The sequence below is a fragment of the Rhipicephalus sanguineus genome, chromosome 1 (assembly GCF_013339695.2).
Source record: "Rhipicephalus sanguineus isolate Rsan-2018 chromosome 1, BIME_Rsan_1.4, whole genome shotgun sequence".
Classification (NCBI taxonomy): domain Eukaryota; kingdom Metazoa; phylum Arthropoda; class Arachnida; order Ixodida; family Ixodidae; genus Rhipicephalus; species Rhipicephalus sanguineus.
The window spans coordinates 293,465,866-293,485,849 of NC_051176.1; the positions used below are offsets into that span (position 1 = coordinate 293,465,866).

General features: G+C 48.3%; 1 protein-coding gene across 1 annotated transcript in view; it reads right to left on the reverse strand.

Moving 5' to 3' along the window:
* LOC119383245 (RING finger protein 44) overlaps positions 1 to 14,800 on the reverse strand; it is a 148,573-nt gene extending 133,773 nt beyond the window's left edge. The window contains exon 1 of the mRNA XM_037651300.1: positions 14,420 to 14,800. Coding sequence (XP_037507228.1) covers positions 14,420 to 14,800 — 381 coding nt within the window. The remainder of the gene's footprint in view (positions 1 to 14,419) is intronic.
* Between the last annotated feature and the right edge of the window lie 5,184 nt (positions 14,801 to 19,984).

Genomic DNA, 19,984 nt, shown 5'->3' on the forward strand with positions numbered 1-19,984 from the left:
CTAAAGCGCCAGCCGCTCGAGACCCCGGTATCAGCAAAGAAAACCATCTTATTATTTTTTTTTTCTGCATGTATCGGTTTTTAGCGTGATTTTAGCCTTCGTGCGTACACTGCGAAAGAATATTTCGCGGTGCTGATCGCGACTGCGTGCCTAGACTGTCCTGGAGTGTGTCGTTGCCGGCAGTCGTCGCTTTCCCTGGTCGGCCAAGAAACGGAGCTGCGCGAAGGCGGCCAACAGAAACCTGTCCTTTTTCCGCGAGCAGCAGCGGCGGCGGGTGGCCCAGCGGGAGCGAGCCAGCCAGCGCCCCGTGTGCGGGAGGGGACCCTGCAGCAGGCCGTGATTAGGAGGGCCGTTGCCGTGGCAACACGCAGCGGGGCAGCTCGCGTTTTAGCAGCTCAAGGCCCGCGTGCCGCCATCGACCAGCGCGCTGCTCTGGGCAGAAAGCCGAAACGGCGGCCGCGTGACGTCACCGCCTCCAGAGTCCAGCCACATGAGCCTGCATATAGTCACGCACAGGCCGACTGCTGCAGAAACCAGCTTGCCGAGCTGAAGCTCCAGGCTCGATTACTGCGCACCCTGACAAGACCTTTTGCGGCCCCAAAAAGGAGCGCGGTGCCAAGATCTGCGTTTTCAGACGCGTGCATCGCGTGCTCGCCGAGCAAATTCGTACGTCCTTTGCCGCACTGGACACTTTGAGAGCAGGACGCTCCGAGGCTGGTCTGGCATCTTGGTTCGTAATTGCAAAATTACCCTTGCGGTAAAAAGCGTAGTGAAGTAAGTAGGTACTTAATGGTTACCCCCAATCAAGTCGACAATAAGTGCCTCGATATGCGCATCCAGAGAAAAAACTGACTTCACCCACGTTTACAAGCGTTCACAACACATCAGTGACGTTGAAGCTATGCTTGCTGCGCTTGTGCGGGGCACGTCCGAGTCCCAAGAATCAGCAAAAGAAGAAAGGTTGGAGTACAGGTCCAACCATTAAATTATCAATTTGAATACAATGTTACAGTCGCGACAGAACGTTGGGAAACAACAAATGCTGCGGCAAAAACAAACAAAAGCAAAACAAAACCTTTGGATCCAAGCATACGGGCTACAATCAAGATGGTGCAGCACACGTGCGCCGGTTTAACCAATGCAATAAAGCGCTGACACGCTGCACAACTGTTTTCAAAGAAATTAAAAATTCTCGCACTTGAGTAAATATCATGACGTCCCGTACGCATGTATCGTTGACGGCGTTTCGAAACATGAAAAATTGACAATACCTTTAGCTAACGCTAAGGAAAGAAGCCTATGCTCTCACGTTTGATTCGCGGCTGATTCAAGTCTGATTAACCTTTTAATTCACCCTAAATAACTCCGACGTTTGATTCACTGTTTATTCGACATTTCATTCACATTTAAAACTAACTGATTCACAAGTGATTCACGTGTGATTCACCTTAATTCACTTCATGGTGACTTCTAATCGCTTGGCATTCTTCGCTACTTTAATTCACCCTTGATTTATCTTTAACTGACTTTAATTCTCAGCCGGCGGAGTGTGGGTACGCGCCACACATGACTCTTGGTACCATTCGTCTTGTCAACGCCGGATTTTTTTACTCCTGAGCCGTATAAAGATTTCGCGTTAAAGGGACACTAAAGTAAAACAATAAATTAGTTTAGACTGATAAGTTACACTCTGAAAACTAGTGTCATTAATTGGCCACCACAGATAAGAAAATCAATGTCAAATGTTTCACTTTTAAATTTCCCGCCGAAATCTCCGATGGTGACGTCAGGGATTTCAGTGTTGTTGTTTTTTTTTTACATTGTGGCCGCATCGCCTCAACGAAATTTCCCGAAATTTGATCTGTTGAGTCTCTGGCTCCTTCAGAAGGCAATGTACTTCATTTTTCTAGCAGTAAGCGCGGTGTTTTTTGGCATCGTGAAAGCGTAATTTACTAATACGAGAAAAATCGTTGTTCTCTGTAGTGCCCCTTTAATATGCATATAATCGGAATCGCGGGAAACCGGGACATCGGCTGGTCCAATAGGAACGATGGGAGGCCGACGACTCGATCACAGGGCGTCGTCTCCCCGACTACGTCGTTCAATTCCATAAATCACGCACATACTCAACTAACACGGTCGCACGAAAAAGGCCGTCATTTTTCTTTTTATACCGCCAAAGACGCGGCTATTGCGATCGATCGCGACCTTTACGCGTTTTCAATGCTTTCCAATGCCGTATAGTGTCACCTTTTTGTTTTTCATGCATTGAATGTACGCGAACGATGTGTTATATGGCTGTATAGATAAAAACAAACCGACATTAGAATTTGCTCACCTCTTTGCGCACACACCTTCCCTTGTACATCATTGCATGACGCATACTTTTGTGAGCGAAAAAAAAAAAGAACCTTGAGCATGGAAGTAAACTTATTTCCAGGAACTATGTTCTAAAATACTTCCTTTTGGAAACTGAATACATACGAAGTTCGAGAAAAAAGAATTGTGCCTCGAGTTCCTATACTGTAAGGTGCCCTAACACACTCCGAGAAAACCGGGTGTGCTTTCTGACATGTTTTTTTTTTTTTTTTAAGAACCTGATGGGGGATATATAACGGGGGGGGTGGAGGAAGACTACATAGTTTATGGAAGACGCGGACCAGAGCGCTGAAGCGACTGATTCCTCAAAACCGCTATATAGCAAAAAAAAAAAATTATATATATATATATATATATATATATATATATATTATATATATATATATATATATATATATATATATATATATATATATATTAGTTCAGCCGAAGAACTTAGCTTTGACGGATGTAAATCAGCGTAGCTATGTTGTGTCATCTCTATACTATAGTGTAAACAGTCTCGTCTCGATGCACACCGCCGACAGCTCGCGAAGTTTAATGTTAACGTGTCGTCAAAAATAAGTTGCCTTGCATTCCATTACACGTGCATGTTTTCGAGTTCTCGGTGTCTATTCGTTGTGTTCCAGGCGGATAAGTGGGTTCCTTTCGGGAGAACAAAGAAACAAAGCACCTCCGTAAATGTGGATTTTACAATGTTCACATAAACGTTTAAAAAATGCAAGCGACGCTCTTGTATGAAGGCCAATATATAGGCTTCGTAGCCGCGAAGGTGCGTTGGCCGTGGCTTGCCTTACGTAAACAATGCATTCGCAGCTGTTACACAACTCGCGGCGCTTACCCCGGGAACGGCAGCACAACGGACGGACGCACCGAAATGCAAAAAAAGAAGGTGAGGTCGATATATAAGCTTTCGTAAGTTTCCCGGTAGTAAACAGCGACGTAAGCTGACCAGCATATTCAGCCGCAGGCGACAAGGCCTACATTTAACCACGGGTGACATCATTTCGTGACCGCGCTTCGTAATCGGGACCTATATGATGTGTGTGTGTTGGGTGTGTGTGTGTGTGTGTGTGTGTGTGTGTGTGTGTGTGTGTGTGTGTGTGTGTGTGTGTGTGTGTGTGTGTGTGTGTGTGTGTGTTGTGTGGTGTGTGTGTGTGTGTGTGTGTGTGTGTGTGTGTGTGTGTGTGTGTGTGTGTGTGTGTGCGGCGCGCGCGCGCGTGCGTGCGTGCGTGCGTGCGCTGAAAGCTGGTGCAACTTTAGTATAAATACACGTCTAAGTGCATGAATTCTCCTATGGTAGCGAGGGTGTTTGATTGACAACTGCGCGCGCGCATTACGCGATGGGAGAGGCGAAGTGTTTACAAAAATACCTGCAGCGTACTCTGGGTGCCCCAGGTGGTCAAAAATAATCCAGAGCCATCCACTCGCCGCTCATAGCCCTTGCTGCGCAAATCGAGTGCCCATAATGATGATGACTGAACCACAGCGTGCGGCGTTCCTAAACTGCAAGTGCAAGGAGCGGGCCGGATTCTTTGAAGTGCACCTAAGCACACTATAGATTTCTTCATTTCGGCTACATCTAAAAAAATTCGGGAAGTTTGCGCTAAGTCGCCCAAAGCTTAGCACAGCGAAGCACGGGCCCGTCGCCGTTCGCTGGGCAATTCTCTCTACTTCTCGAGAGAGCTGAGCGGCCGTCTTTGTTTCTCTTTAATTTTATCTTTCTCCCGCTCTTTCTTTCTCTCTTCTCTCTGTTTTTTCTGTCTTTTTTTGTCGCTGTTTATTTATATTTCTTTCCCTCTGTCTTTGTATTTCTATTTGTTTCTCTTTCTTTCCTATCTTTGTCGTACTCTCTCTTTATTTCCCGCTTGCTTCCTTTTTCTTTCTATCTTTTTTTTTCTCACCATTTCTTTCTCATTCTTTATATGCTATTCTTTACTCTCTCCCCTCCTCCTTTCCCTCCTTTCGTACCTTTTGTACACCCCTGCTAATGCTACAGGGTGTATGCACTGAGCCTTGATCCGCAAGGCGGCAACACCATCGCCGCGCCATCTTGGAGTTCCGTTCGTACACGCCGTCCGTGCTGTCCGTGCGTCGGCGTGCAGGGGGTGTTCCGGACGGATCTCTGACAGAGCGCGTGCAGCGAGTTTTTTGCGCGTGCGCGGACCGTCAAAATGGCGACCCCGCCGCTAGCGCTCCTCTCGGATGACGTCAAGTGCATATACGATACTATACAAGGCTATGTTAGATTCTGTCAGCGGTCATGGATAGCCGAATGGTTAAGACGCTCGTTTTTCGGATCGTTGGTACGTGCTGGAGTTACTGTATACGCTACCTTTAGGTAGCAGAGTTGCGCATCTGTCTTCCAAACGCCGCTAGCAACCATGCATTGCGGAGAAGCTGACGCTCGGGCTAATTTTTGTATTTCTCGACGCCGCCGCGGCAGCGAACTGAATTAACACTTGTCATCGACAGCCGAAGTTTATCGCTGGTCTTCGACACGCCTGACATGTTAATCGGCGACACGGTAGGCATGTCGCCTGCAAAAACGAAGTGCGACTTCACCGTATAGCTGTGGTCGCTAGCCGGACCTATGCGCAATTCTGCTACCTAAAGGTAGCATATACAGTAAAGCCCGAACCATATAGAGCGTTTTTGCCGGCGTTTCCTGGCGTTGCGTCCCTCGGCGTCGTCGCATCAACGCCGTCAGAGAGGGCGGCAAACCATATGAAGAGCGTTAGCTCAGCGTCACACAGTGTGACCAGAGGGAATGAACCTGACACCTCGTAAAGCAGTCGTACAGTTTCCGTCAATGGACCAACAAAGATATATCCCTGATTATAGCTTTTATGTCTCATTAGCAGTTCTGTGGTGCAGAAAACGAGTCACAGTGACACAACGCCATCGAAAAGTATTTTTTTTTATTTGACTTGTAGCGCCAGCTATTGGCATTAAGAAGAAGCACAAACTTGTAATATATGGCCTCTGAGCTTGAAGCTGCCGTACATCTTTGAGGCCACGTATTCGGCCAATACACTCATTCCTGCTAAGCCTACCGATGAACTTGAGTACGGCACTCGGAAAGACTTCAAAGATATCACGATCGCTTTGCTGTCGAAGCTTCTAGGGAACAAGCTAAGTCAAATACAAGCATCAGTTGAGAACTTAAGGGCCACACAGTGCACGGCGACGACTTATTAGATCCGAGGCGGGCGGCAGCCATCTTGGCAGCAGCGATGACGCCGTTACGTAGCGGAAGTCGCTGCCAGCCGCACGCTGATTGGTTCTGCGTCCATCGAACTGCTTCCGGCGTCGACGCTGCCGCCCGTGATGTCTGGACCGTCCAGAGGTGGACGTTTCGGCCACCGTCACCGGTAGCGTCGACGTCGAGGGACGCCGGCGTACGAAACGCCGGGAAAACGCCGGCAAAAACGCTCTATATGGTTCGGCCTTAACTCTAGTACGCGCGTTCAAATCCCGCCGCCTGGTGAGGAATTTCTTTCAAGGTTTTCTCATTCTTTATATCTTTCTTTCTGTGTCTCTGTTTCTTTCCTTCTTCACTCCCCTCCGCACAACTCTCCTTCGCTTTGTGCTTCCCCCGGACAAATCGGCGCACGTGTTCTGGGAGCGACGAGGACGAAAAGAACGCGTGCCGGTTCACGATGATAATTTTGGGTCACGACATTTCACGCCCAGCTGGAGCAGCTTCGCCGTTTAAAGCACACGACATGCGCCGAATACTCGGTTATTCTACGATTCGGATATCACTCGCGCACTGGTTCACGCTAAAGTCCCTAGATTTTTCACGCTCACACAGCAGGGTACGTGTCACAGCGTTCAACAAGAATCATCCAAGCATGGACATTATATATAGTGCGACACTAAAAAGTTTCGCAAGTTAAAAACATGGTTCCCGTTCATTTGGCAGCAGCAGGTTCGGTTATCAAAACGAGCGCCATATTATCCGAAGCTCAAGCATCCCTTTCCTGAATTTCGTACCGACCCGACGAAACAGTTTAGAGGCGAAAGTGTCGCACTACTGTAAGCATCGACTATAAGCGCGGGTCCGATTCCCAGCGCCGACGGCCGGATTTCGAAATGCGGCCGTCGTGGCGTTCGCATAAAAACACACCAGTGTACTCAGACTGATGCACGTTAAAGCACCCCAGTTGGTCAAATTTGATCCCGAGTCCTCCACTAGCACATTTTTTTTATAATTATATGATGGCTTTGGCACGCAAAACACCTGAATTTAATCATTTTTCTGACGCCACGACGAACTTGGGCTGTTTTTGTATTTCAGCTCTTCTGGGGCAAGAAACGTTCTATACACTTTCTAAAGGCTGCTTCTTTCGTTTCTTGAGAACGCGTTCTTTACCGATAAGCAATTATTGACTGTCACTTTATGACCTCACGAGGCGGACACTTCCGGGCCATGCGTGGCCACCCTCTTCTGCACGACGTATACTCATACAAGCTCGCTTTGTAATCCTCCTCGGTATCCGTTTACTTTTAAAGGTCGAGCGTTTCTTCATCGATTAAGTAACAAACAAAACATGTGCTCACTGACGCGCGGTTCCTGGAAAGGCAGCAAAAAACGCGAAGGCGGCCAATTTTTCCTTTATTTTTCCTCGCGACAAGGGCTACGCGCATGTGAGATTACCAAATCCAGATGTAGTGAAGAAAAAGGACGAGACGCTATTATGCGCCCAAGTCTTCCACGCACGTGGCTCCACTCCTCCTTCCCGAAACGATTTTGACACTTGATGCCACTTTCGCCGGCTTTGGATTTCGCACTGATGGATGAGGCGCACAAAACCGTTTAACGAGCAATAAGTAACAGCCAACTCTGATGGCTTCGAGAAGAGAAAAATAATAAAGAAATGGCGGCGGGCATTGTCTTTCTCTTCTCTTGCCGTCGACCCGCGGGATTCACGGTCGACGGCAAGAGAAAAACTCGCGCATTCAACACGTGTATTGAAGAAATGTCGCGCACATTTTCCCGCATCGCGAAGTGAAATGAAAGCGGAATAAAGAAGTTGCCTCAGCGAACAACACAACTGTCACCATGCAGCATGGTCACAGGTGCCGCTGGGCGTCGAACACAATGCGCGCACGCCATGCGCACATTTTGAATCCTCGCTTCCCGAAGCCACGCGACGACAGCGGTGACAGATGCGCGCACGTCCCCCGATTGTCTCTCGCCGCCACCTTTAGCTTATGGGAGAAATAACAGACCTGTCTGCCGCGGCCGCCTACGTCACAACGCCACTGACGTCAGCAAGCACATACACGGAGTTCGAGCCTTCCTAGAACCGGAGTCGAGTCGCGACCGGTCATTATATAGATGACGAAGCGCAAGTTTCTCTGCTTTGGAGTTTCGAAATTACGCCAAAAATATTTCAGTTTTTCTCGTCCAGATGCGTTTCACGATGCGCCGCCGCGAGAAGAGGCAAGGGAGAGCGTCGATGCACTCCAAGCTGATCTTGTTAAGCTGACCGCAGTATTGGTCAAGTGCTTAGAGCGTCCACCTCCGACGCGGGAGGCACAGGGTTCGATTCCCCATCGAGCACCCACCGCCTTTGAGAGGTACCCTGACCTGGCGCTCGGCGTTGTGGGTACTCATATCTCGAGAAGGTGGCCTCTCTTTTCCGCTCTCTTCTGCACAACGACGCTGCGCCGTGCTAAACCACTCACGCTCTCTCCTTCTTGTTCAGGCGAACGTACAGCGCATGGCAAACGCAACGAAGACACACACACAGCGCTGTGTGTCCACCATTTTCCTTCCAATCGTTCGTTGCCCGCTACTCATGTGTGAATTCCTCAAAGTTAGAACTGCATGATATTATTTGCAAGAAAATATGTCCAGGCTGCCGCTAGGCTGCACCCAAAATCTGTACTATATACAGACGTAAGTAAAGAAAGCTACACATAAGCGCAGCATAAGGACTGATGCGAAGTGCGCGTATATACTCTTCCATAATGCAAACAGTACCAGTCGTAACACATCCACGCACACTGTCGCACACAGATCTCGTTAATTATAAGCGAAACAGTTGCCTCTCTGAGCGAGATTTCGAAGGCACTCTGTGGCCTACGCTTCTCACGCTTAGTGGAATATGTAAGCCGGGAAACGCCCGCATTTTAACTTGACGCTTTAGATGGAGCCAAAATACCGTACCGGGTGCTTTACCGCGACGTCTAGAGAGAAAACAAAATTTTCTTACGCTGTGCAGCTACGACGCTAGATAAGATGACGGTGCTAACAACGGTGATATTAAAAAAAAGTCACAGTTTCGCCTCAAGGGCGAAGCAATGAATGCGATAGCAAGAAATTGAAATGTCACAGGAAGAACGGCAAGCAGCTAGAAACTTGCTGCGCGCTGCTCAAGCACAAAGGACGCAGGAAAAAGAAAACACACATGGTGAGTGCGAACTAACAACTGTCACAGCTCGACATTTGCAGCACGCTGCTCAAATACAAAGAAGGACGCACAAAAAGAACGCACATGTATACATAGGACGAGCGCGAACTGTCACAGCTGTTACTTCAACTATACACCCTTCTTTGCCTCTTTCTAGCTAGCAGATCACTCCTTTCGCAAACGCGGCCGCTGCAGCGAGCAAAGTGACCTTCGTGTGGTCTATAGCTTCAACGCAAACTTTGCTGAAAGCAGAAGACGTACAAAACTCCCCCTCAAGACATAATCGCGCGAGCACGGTCGACCACGCCCTGTATGTCAAAGTACAACTCGAAGGCGCACATCCCAACTCCGGCGAAACACTCCGGCAAGACAGTTTTAGAATTGGGCACCCAAGAAATTTGCGAGCCGCCAGGACACCATGTGCAGAACGCAAGCCAGTGGCGTAGGCAGAAAGTTTTTTTCGGGGGGGCATGCCCTTGATCTGACGTGGGGCCCGGGTAGGTAAGTGTGGTCGTGTGTCACTTCCTGCACTGTAACACATGGCAGAAAAAAATTTTCGGAGGGGGGGGGGGCACAGGCCCGGTGTGCCTACCCCCCCCCCCCTACTGGCTACGCCACTGACGCAAGCCACTCTTTGACTCTTGCGCTCGCGTTGTCCCAAGACCCTGCAGCGCCTTCCTTTGAGAGGCAAACAAATCGCAGAGCGCGCGACCTCAAGAGAAGAAAATAAAGACGGCGCTTGGCAGTGGCACGTGAAGCCACCGCTCGCGTTCCCTCAGTGCGGGCGTCGACTCTGGTCACTAGATAAAACTTCACTTGGCTCCAGTTGGTACATATTCCTGAGGCTAAAATTACAGCCCAAACGCACTTCTTTGTCCTTCTTACTTCTTCTTTATTTCTTTGTCCCAGCACCCATCCGAATATGATTTCATGTCTCCGCGTATCTAATACACTATCATGCGCCACCACGAGCCACGGGACGCTCTTCTTTTTCCCTGGCCGACTGGACACGAGTGGCGTAGGGCTACAACCCCAAAATGGAAAACTAGCGTGGGTCGCCAGCGATACGACGCAAACGCAGCGCGGGCAAGGATGCAGCATGGCCCGCGTCTCGCGTAATTATAATTTCGCCACGTGTGGCTTCCCGTGTGTTTCACCGGAAGCCGCGTGTTTCTGTATTCTGCCGTTAGTATCCTGGAGAACGTCTAAGGCAGCAAGCTGCGGAGCGAGGAATCGCAGGTTCGAAACCCCGGTCGAGCACTTCGGAATTTTTTTCTTCTGAATCATTTTTATTTCTGGCCTTTATTTATATATACATACATACACATATCCGGGACATGACGGCGACGGCGAAAATCCGCCGACAGTGTCCATATAATTGCTATCGCAATAATAGTAATGAAGAGTACCACGCACATTTCTCTTGGCTGCGCAAACAGATGCAACGATGGCCAACGAAGGCCAGCCATGCATGATTTCATGGGGCATATCATTCCTTCGTGCCAATACCTCAACTACTTGGCATTAAAGTAACATAGTAAATTATCTAGAGGGCTGTGATATTTGCCAATATTTTTCTTTGGTTTATTGATAGCTTAATCACTCCTCCTCCCCCCCCCCCCAAAAAAAAGAAGTAAATAATAAAGCAGGAAAAGTCACGTCAGTACTCCTATAATAATAATATCTGGGGTTTAACGTCCCAAAACCACGATATGATTATGAGGGACGCCATAGTGGAGGGCTCCGGAAATTTCGACCACTTGCGGTTCTTTAGCGTGCACCTAAATCTAAGTACACGTGCCTAAAACATTTTCGCCTCCATCTAAAATGCAGCCGCCGCGGCCGGAATTCGATCCCGCGACCTTCGGGTCAGCAGTCGAGCGCCATAACCACTAGACCACCGTGGCGGGGCACGTCAGTACTGTTTTAAAAGAATAATTTTTTTTGTAGAAACTTTTCCATAGTCTTCTAGCGCTTAAAAGCACCTCATTTATCAACTTGAAAAGTTAAGATACCCTACTTCGATACTACAGCTGTTTCGCAACGCTGAACCCCGGCGTCATCGACATTCATGGCATCGAGCAAGATTTTGCAGGAGAGCCAGTGCATCGTGACGTCATCTACCTCCTGTGTACTCAAACCTATCTATATTCAATCATGCAAAGTATCATAGCAGATTATATCAGGTGCTTGTTCGTTCCAAGGTTAGAGGACTTAGACCACAAAGTGACAAAACAAAGAAGGAGTCAGAAATCTTGGGAAGTCCGGGATCCCTTGAAGTCCACGTCGACAGCTTTCTGTAAAGGCGGTGTTCCCCTCGCAAGCAAGGAATTCTGATGACGCTGCAGACGGTGATAATGGCATCTATATGATAACAGTATAGTGAATGCATCATTCGCTACGCACAGTGCGGTCGGCTCACCATATCAGTCACCCACGATATGGCATGGCACGCTTGCAGTGAACACATAATAACTACTGTTTTTGATTAGATAGCGCATGCCGACTAGTATTTGCTTTTAGATGCCTGCCTAACGCATCTTATCGGTCACCCTTGTCCGAATTACAGCTGCGGCACAGATAACACTTCCTGACTATTGCCCTTACTTATTTATGCATGCGTAAGGCAGCTTATCGCATACTCTTTTTTTTTTTTTTTTGTCGAAAGGCGCCACAATGGCAGAAATATAGGAGTGCTTGGCCTGTTGAAGTTTGGAGAAGGCCCCATTCCACACTTCTATCTCTCTCTGCTCTGCTCCAAGCGAAGACGGCGGACTATTTTCGAGGCAAAACTAGATTCGAATGAAGACACTTAAGAAAGACTGGACGGCCACCACTCTGAACTGCCAATTTCGTCCAGACGGTTTGTCAGCAACCTGTTGCTGGACGGCAACGGCGCAGTCGACGCCCGACACGTGGAGTTTAGGCGGTGTCACCAAGGGCAGATAGCACCGGACGGCGCTCGTACAAACGCAGCAACGTGACAACAACCCGCTTGTCACAACCAATCTTCTGCATTGTATACGCATCGAAGCCTTGTACTAACGGAAGAAGAAAGGAACATCATCGACACTACATTCAAACGAAGAGCCCTGTTCACTGCAGTATACGGTAACGCCGACTACACGGAACATGTGGAGAGGCTTCAGCAGTGACAGCGTCAAACCCGGCGACATTTACAGAATCTCCGCGACGGTAATAAAAAATTGCGTTCATTTGACAAGTTTCCAGGCAAAATAATAAATGGAACGTCGCGGACGCTACAGGAACCTTCGGAATGATGTGTTCGTTAAGCAGAAAAGCACGCATTTCGCGTGAATGCCTTCATATATTTAATTAAATACTGAATTGCCTGCAACCTACTATTGAACCGACCCAAAAACTTGAAATGATTTTAGCACTATCTACGCAATGTGAACAAGCGAAAGAAAGGCATCGCGATTTCGCTAAAATGACAGTGCTTCCATTGCTTCATCAAATAATAATAGTCATCAGTCGAACACTTTCCACGACCGTTAGCACGCTTGTATTTACAAATGTTCCCTATTTTCCCAGCATGTAGGCCTACTGCCGTTTTAATGACATCGGCTGTATAATTTCGTTCGAGTGTAGTCGAAAATTTGATTAAAGCAATGACACCTACCCATAAAACAAACTAATCTTGGTCTATGAAAGTCCACATCGCCAGCCGCATAACTAGCTTCACAGTAAACAGTACGAAACGTAACTATTATCCACTAACGATCGACAATAGCTCGGACGGTGTTCACTTCCACGTGCCGAGGTGGAAGTGAAAATATATATATATATATATATATATATATATATATATATATATATATATATATATATATATATATATAAACACTGCACCGCGCCACAAGCCGGCGCGCTACTCCTCCTCGGCTGCTGATCCCCCCTCGCCCACTCAATATGTGACGCACGCGAATGCAGAATAATGCTTGTCTCTCTTGAGTGAGCAGTTCATCGAAATCAACGCCAGTCGGCAGATTAAACGAACATACGTCAGAAACATTCGCTGCTTTCGAAGGAAAGTTCGTTTCGTCTGGCGGTACACTTCCTTCCTGCCCAGCGGCTTCCGCCTCCTCTCCACTTCCGCGTCGCACCCAGACATGAGTCGTTCGTGAAAACCACCATCGCGGGTTAGCTTCGGCAAAGAAAAATAAGGAATTTTCTCCAACAGGGGACTGGTAAAACAAAGATGTATCCACAGGTTGAACAGAATGATTATATAGCGTTGACGTTTTAAGCAAAGCATACGCTAAGCGGTCAGAGGTAAGAGTCAAACATCAAGTCCACGCACTTCATTGCACCGAGTCTGCCAACGTTTGGGCCCCAGTGGCGCCGATGTATAAACGGAGCGGCCAGAGCCGTTCCGTTTTTTTTTTTTTTTTTTTTTTTTTGTTCGTGCGAGTTCTCAATCCCCGCGGAGTACACACCAGCTCAAGGAAAACTGAGTCGCGAAATTGGGCCTGCCTTACTCGCCCACCCCCTCCTCCTCCCTCCATGCTGACACACAAGCGCAATATTTTAATCTTGCCCACTGGCTACCAGATTGCTCGCCACAGGTCAGTGCCTCCCCTGGGCATAACGCGTGGAGTCTCTCAGGGTCTTACGTATTAACGTCGTTGCCGAGCTTTCCGACGACAAATGCAATCACGTGGTTGCACCAAAGCCAGCCCGAGCGAGTGACCTGCATCGCGTCAGATGCCATTACGGAACACGATTACGTTGCACCAGCCGCTCGGTACGTGCGTCATGCTAGCCCGAGCTCCGAAGCGCCGTATAGCGCGCCCATAAACAAAAGGGCAACACGGATCGCTCCTGCGCGGTGCGTCCGCTGCCAGTGAGATAAAGTAAAGCGCCTCTATGGCAATTGTTCAGGTGGGAGAACCAGTAAACAAAAGAGAGGTTCAGTTAGCGACAACGCAAATGCAGGTACCAAGAGCCGCAATCACGCAAGCACAGCAGTGGCACCCATGGAATAGCTGAACCGCTGATATCAAATATCGACCTGAGACGACACAGAGAAATATACTGCCCAGCATATGCGATACTTAAAACAGAACTGAAACGTGCGAAACCACATCGGTCTGATTTTACGAGTCCATGTCAACGGAGCCCGGAGGGGGCGGGGCGAGGGCAATCGTCACGCAGTGTGGTCTAGGCAATCGCCGTTGCCACAGGCACTACGACGAGGACTCTTCGCTGATTACGCCAGGCGGCCCGCGACATTCCGGCACACGCCAGAACAGTGCACGGGTCTGCTAAACGAACCAAACAAAGGGCTCCCTTCCCCGTTATTTCCCTCTCGGCATCCGTGCAGGGCTGGCAGTCCAGCGAACACGTCCACGGCTTTGTGTCGGGAGGAAGCGCGTCAAAAGGAGAGAGGGCACCGTGGGGTCCGATCGAGGCGTGCCCCCGGCGGGGCTTCGGGTCGCCCCTGGGAAGCCCCGTTCGTCGAGAGCCAACTGCGCAGCCCGGGTGGTGGGTTCGGGGTCCGCATGTGGGAAGCGGCTGGCATCCGACAGATAACGCAGGTCAGCCGGCGGATGCCAATCGCCCCGACGGAAGACAGCTGACAAGGGACTCACCTGGAGGCAAGCTTGCGGATCGGGCGAGAATCCGTGGTGCGGCCCCGGCGACGGCAGCAGCGGTGGGCTGTGCCGGGGCGGCTTGGGCAGCAGGTAGCGAGACACGGTGCTAGCCGCACTCTCCTTGTGCTGAGCGCTGGCCACGGGCATCGCTGATCCAGCGAACGAGGAGCCGACGGCCGCCCAGTGCGCCGCCTCTGCCTTTCGGCCACTCACACTCGGCACTCCCCCGACAAAACAACCGCGCGCGCCTGCTGCCGCCGCCGCCGATAGCGCCGCCGCTGCCAGGCTGCTCCCACTGCACGCGGAGGGGGAGTCCGGCAGCCAGCCATGGCGGACGCCGCCGTCCCGCGGACCGGCCTTGCAGGGCCACTGGGCCATTGCGCTCGGTCACTGGGCTGCACATGTGGGCCAGCGATGGGCCCCACTCGGAACCTGTGCACGTAGCCTCCGCGCGTGTTACCAGGCGTTCATGCCAGTGTTGTAGTGTCAAAGCCTGCGAAAGAATGCCGAAATCGCCTAGTTCGCACTCGAACAACTTAAGTTCGAATGTACAAAATTCAACAGTTGCTCTCTCCTGCTGAGTACGATGTCGCAGGTTTAAAACCCACCCACGGCGGCTAATTTCGATTAAGGCGGCAATATACTATGTTGCAATATAATATATAATATACATTAATGACCACCCCGACACAACTGACTCTTCAATTAAACTCTTCGCAGACGACTGCGTCCTTTGCCGTAAGATAAGTAATTCGCAGAACCCTTTCACTCTGCAGACTGACCTTGACACGGTCCGCAGCTGCTGTTCCAAGTGGCAAATAGATCCAAACAAATGCTAGGTATTGGCAGTTTCTCGGCAGTCTAACACATCCAACACTTTACAGTACAAAGTCAATAAAGTTCCTCTTGAAACAGTTGCCTCTTATACGTATCTCGGTGGCCATGTAGCTAATAGCTTTTCCTGACATGCACATATCTCCACTATCATTAGTGACGCGAATAAAACGCTAGGCTACATGCGCAGGAATTTTTCACAGGCCCGACAACACAGCTACTTCTGTACAAAACACTCATCAGACCTAAGCTATAGAGTACGCCCAATCTGTATGACATCCTGGATAACACACACCTATAGATAGCATCGAATCAGTTCAAAACTGATCAGCTCGTGTCATCGTTTCTGATTATTCACGCGCAGCTACATACTACTTCTTTAATAAAGTCAAACCTATAGGCCTTGACAATTTACAAGTTAAACGAAAAATATTTCGTTTATTCCACAAAATTTTCTTTCAAAACAAACTGTTAAAACAAGAAGGACTGTGGCACTGTGGGTTGAACTCTTCGGCAAAGTGCAAACGATTTTTGTGTGTCGTGTGTGGATATTGTGGTCATCACGTGGACATTATGCATGACGTGTGAACATTCCTTTTAAATGGACATTGCCGTGAGTGAGTGTACTTTTATTTATAAGTTCGTGACGCTAATTAATAAGTAAGGGAAGAGGAGTAGCCGGAGCCACGTATAGGCACCAACCTCTCCTTAAACACATTTAATAAAAAAAAACTTTTAAAAGAACCAGCCTATGCGTCTTCCAGAATCGATCACCCGCAAAAAGTTTCCGTCTTACCAACGCGTTGTTTGGCTTTTTTTTTTTCCAAAACAGTAAGTACCGAGTGGAACTACCTTCCCTCCTTAATCACCTGCATAGAAGACAGTGACTTTCAAGGCTGTCATTAGCGACGACATACTTGTTAAGGAACAACATTTCAGCTAATCTGGTGCTTGCTGTTTTTCATTTGCTTTACGTGAGTGCACCTGTCGCGCGCTAAGTCTGTAACATTTTTTAAGAATTTTTTTCGTGTCAATGCTTTGTTGTTACTAGTGTTTCATTGCGTACGTTTTGCCCGCCCTCTCTATAACGCCCAATGGGCTTTCGGGGTGTTGCGATAAATAAATAAATTAAAAAACTAGCAGTTTTTCCATGTACGAATATAACCGATGAACGAAGCTCCTTAGAAATGGGACGCAAGCGACTATGCGCCTGTTCTCGCTGCTAGCTTTCATGAAGGCGGTAGGGTGGGGAGCGGGTGGGGAGAGCGTTTGCTGCGCTCGGTGGCGGGAACGACTGAGCGAGTGAGTGTGCGGCGCGTGCCAAGCGCGTGCAGTGGAGGGAGAGGGAGACAGGTGAGAGAGGGGTGCGAGCGGTGATCCGGCGGGGAGCTTCGACGGCGGCAACGGAACGCTGCGCGCGGCGTTTGGATAACGCAGCGTTTCATTGTCTTTTTGCGCCGGCGCCGGGTGGGGAGAGCGTCTGCTACTACCTTCGACAAAGCGCCCGTAGTGCGCTAGAATGATGGTTGTTATTTCACAATCCACGATAAAAGTGGTGAAAGTGAAGACGACCATTATGACTAGTTGTGTACAGAGCTTATTTCTTTTAACCTCGAATTTCTGGTGCGCTAGAACCAAACCTCTCAAGGCCTAAGCATTTCCTCTTAAATCACCGGCCACTGCAACCTAAAGCGATGCTTAAGAGAAGGGAGCTTCGACGGCGGGTTGCGGGCCTAAGGAGCTTCGCTCCTAATAAGAGGTGGAAGAGGGTGCCTCATCCTATACCGGACTTGATAGGAAAAACTAAGTTATTTCAGAGCCCTCAACAGCCCCTGTGTGTCGCTTTGGGACATCATACCTCCGCCAATCCCTCGACTGCTCGTCGAGTTCAAGCAGTTATCTACAAATACGTCTGCAGGGAAATACGAACTTTTTAAGTACACCGTAATCGTGATATCTCTCTGTATAGGCAAGGATTACTTCAGTTACCGGAATTAAAGATCGTCCCCTGGATTTATACAGGACTGTCTCATACGCAAACTTGTGTAAGCGCGAAGGCTGCTCGACGATATGCGAGCACACTGCGGTACTTCTTTGCTGGCTCTGGAACAGGTCAGTCCGGTGATAAAAGCGTGCGCACTACTGCTGCTGGTATAAGCAGCCTTTCTTACCCATTCCCACTGCGCTCTGAGCGAGAGAGAAAACGAACAGCCTTCTGTGAGAGCGCAGTCGGAGAAGGACAAGCTTGTCATTAGTAGGCGTGAAAGTCTGTGTGACATCGGCAAATGCGAACGTAGTGCGCCAGCTAGATGCGCCCGTTTTCCCTTCTGTGGTTCGACACATTTTCACAGCAGTATACTTCACCAGAGGGTGTGTGCCGAGGGTGGGTGTCAGAGGGTGTGTGCCGTCCCGCCAATGAACAGTTGAACAGTTCCCCACCCCTGTGCAGGGTAGTAAACCGGTCACTCGCACCAGGTTAACTTCCCTGCGTTTCCTTTTCATCTATTTCTCTCTGAACAGTTGCATAAATGCGGAATATTTTTTCGAAAAAAAAAACAACAACAACAAATAAAACCACTTTGCACGTGGCTGGCCGGGTATCACCGTTATCGCATTCAGGAAAGAAGGGGAATGAACCGATGGGCCCGATTTTGTTTATACACCAACATATATATGAAGCCGACAGGTAACGAAGCCAAGGGAAGCAAAGAGGGTGTTATTTAACTCCCCGCCGCTGGGGCCCGAACCCACAACCTTCGATTAGTGCGTGGTTTGCTTTACTGGATCCTAATCGAACTCAACGCATTAAGGAAAGGGAGCGAGGAGAATAAACGGCAAGTCTTTATAAGATCGCTTGAATTAATTTTTTGTGGTGTATTTGGATATGAAAGAGTCCTTAGGCACACATCATTTTAACAATATGCATGCAATATGCCACTACCGTCATAGATTCATGCGGAATTACAGCTATTGCACGTATGCCCTGCTATTGTAGCCCAGCACCAGACGGCGTAAGACGGCACGATTCAAACCTAGTGGCTATAATGTAAATTAACACGAATAAAACCAAACTAGTGCGGTTTCGCACTCGCAGTGACATACTATTCTATACTCGCATGCACGCCATAAAGAATGATACTGTTGAACATGCAGAAATGTTTAAATATCTAGCGTCCATCTGCCCCTCAAGCTTCCCTGGTGATCTTATATTGACAGCATCTTGGCTAAATCTATAAAACACTTGGTTTCATTAGTCGCACATCACGCCACACTCTGCAGAACATCGTGCGCTCTAAACTTCTGTATAAGCCTCATGATTTTGCAGCCCCCATCAATTCTGCAGTTGATGCATAAAGTAGAGTGTGTGCCGCATGTCCAGCTCGTCTCAGTACAAATACCATTCGTCATCTTCAAGCACTTCCGCTAAAAAAGAAAGCATTATGAAATAAGAAAAATAGCCCGTCTCGCACTTTTTCCCAACATCTTTCATAAACTAACTACGCAGCTGCGCTATTTACTCCAGCAAAACGAAATTTTGTCGTCTTGATCAGAGTTGAACGTCCTTTTAGAGTACTATACTGGTTTCGTTTCTTCATGCAGCAGCCAATCGGAATGGAGTTATTTCCACAGTCTTCCAGGCTATGTTACCGAAAATGCTGACTTGACGCCATCATAACCAAGCACTGAGATAGTGCGATGAAACTGCAGAAGAGCTCTTCTGTTATCTTCGATCATCATCAGCAACTATCTCCTTTAACTACTGTACTCACGTTCTTGTAAGCTTTAGTGGCGTATTTTATATATGCCAGTGTACACCTTACGTATGTCTCACGGCTGTGTGCACATAACTGAGGAACGCCTCAGTTTGTGTTATCTCAGAAACGTTTTTGTATATGTTCATGTTAATTACTTATGATTTTTTATAGCATAATATTTCGTGCACGCAGTATGTATTAACGGGTCTTAAGATTAGTCACTAAGATGCTGTATTCCCGCACCCTCTATTCAAACTCCGAAAAGGGTCTTTAGGGTTTAAATAAATAAAGGATCGATAAGGAGAAATTGGAGGCTGAAAGCAAATGGACAGTGGCGACATGTGTTGTAGAAAACGTTCAATTGTTGAAGTTTTGTTCTAACTTTTCTCGTTGCTCTAGCGTTTCATTAGTGAAACGAGACATCGACTTACGACATTTAGCTATCGTGTCGTAAAATTCACCGCCTCTGCCTGATCACACTCTCTGAGTCTTATTAGACTCGGAGACCAATTATTACTGGCTGAAATCGCGTGTCAGCTCATACAGATCATCCATGCAAAGTTCCACCATGACCGTGACAATGCTCATTTGAACTCGATCATCCCGAGAACAGCTAGCGAGTGAAGCTGCCTTCATACCTCTGTCGTTGCCGTGCCCGATGCCACACGTCTCAAAGAATTCATATTTCAAGAAAAGTTTGCCGCGCAAACTAAAGACAGACAAAGGAACACCGTCCTCTTCATTGCCTTGTTTATTGCGTTCCTTTGTCCAATGAACTTGACGGCGCTCCTTTGTCCTTGTTTAGTTTGCGCCGAAAAGCTTTGCTTGAAATATGAATCTTCAACAACTATATAGCTCAAACCAACGTTCTGTCTCAAAGAAGCAGTGACCAACTGTTCCCGCTCTCCTCTTTAATGTATTTGGGTCCTGACAGTATGGAAATAAATAAGCCAAATCGTCAATTTTCGGATGT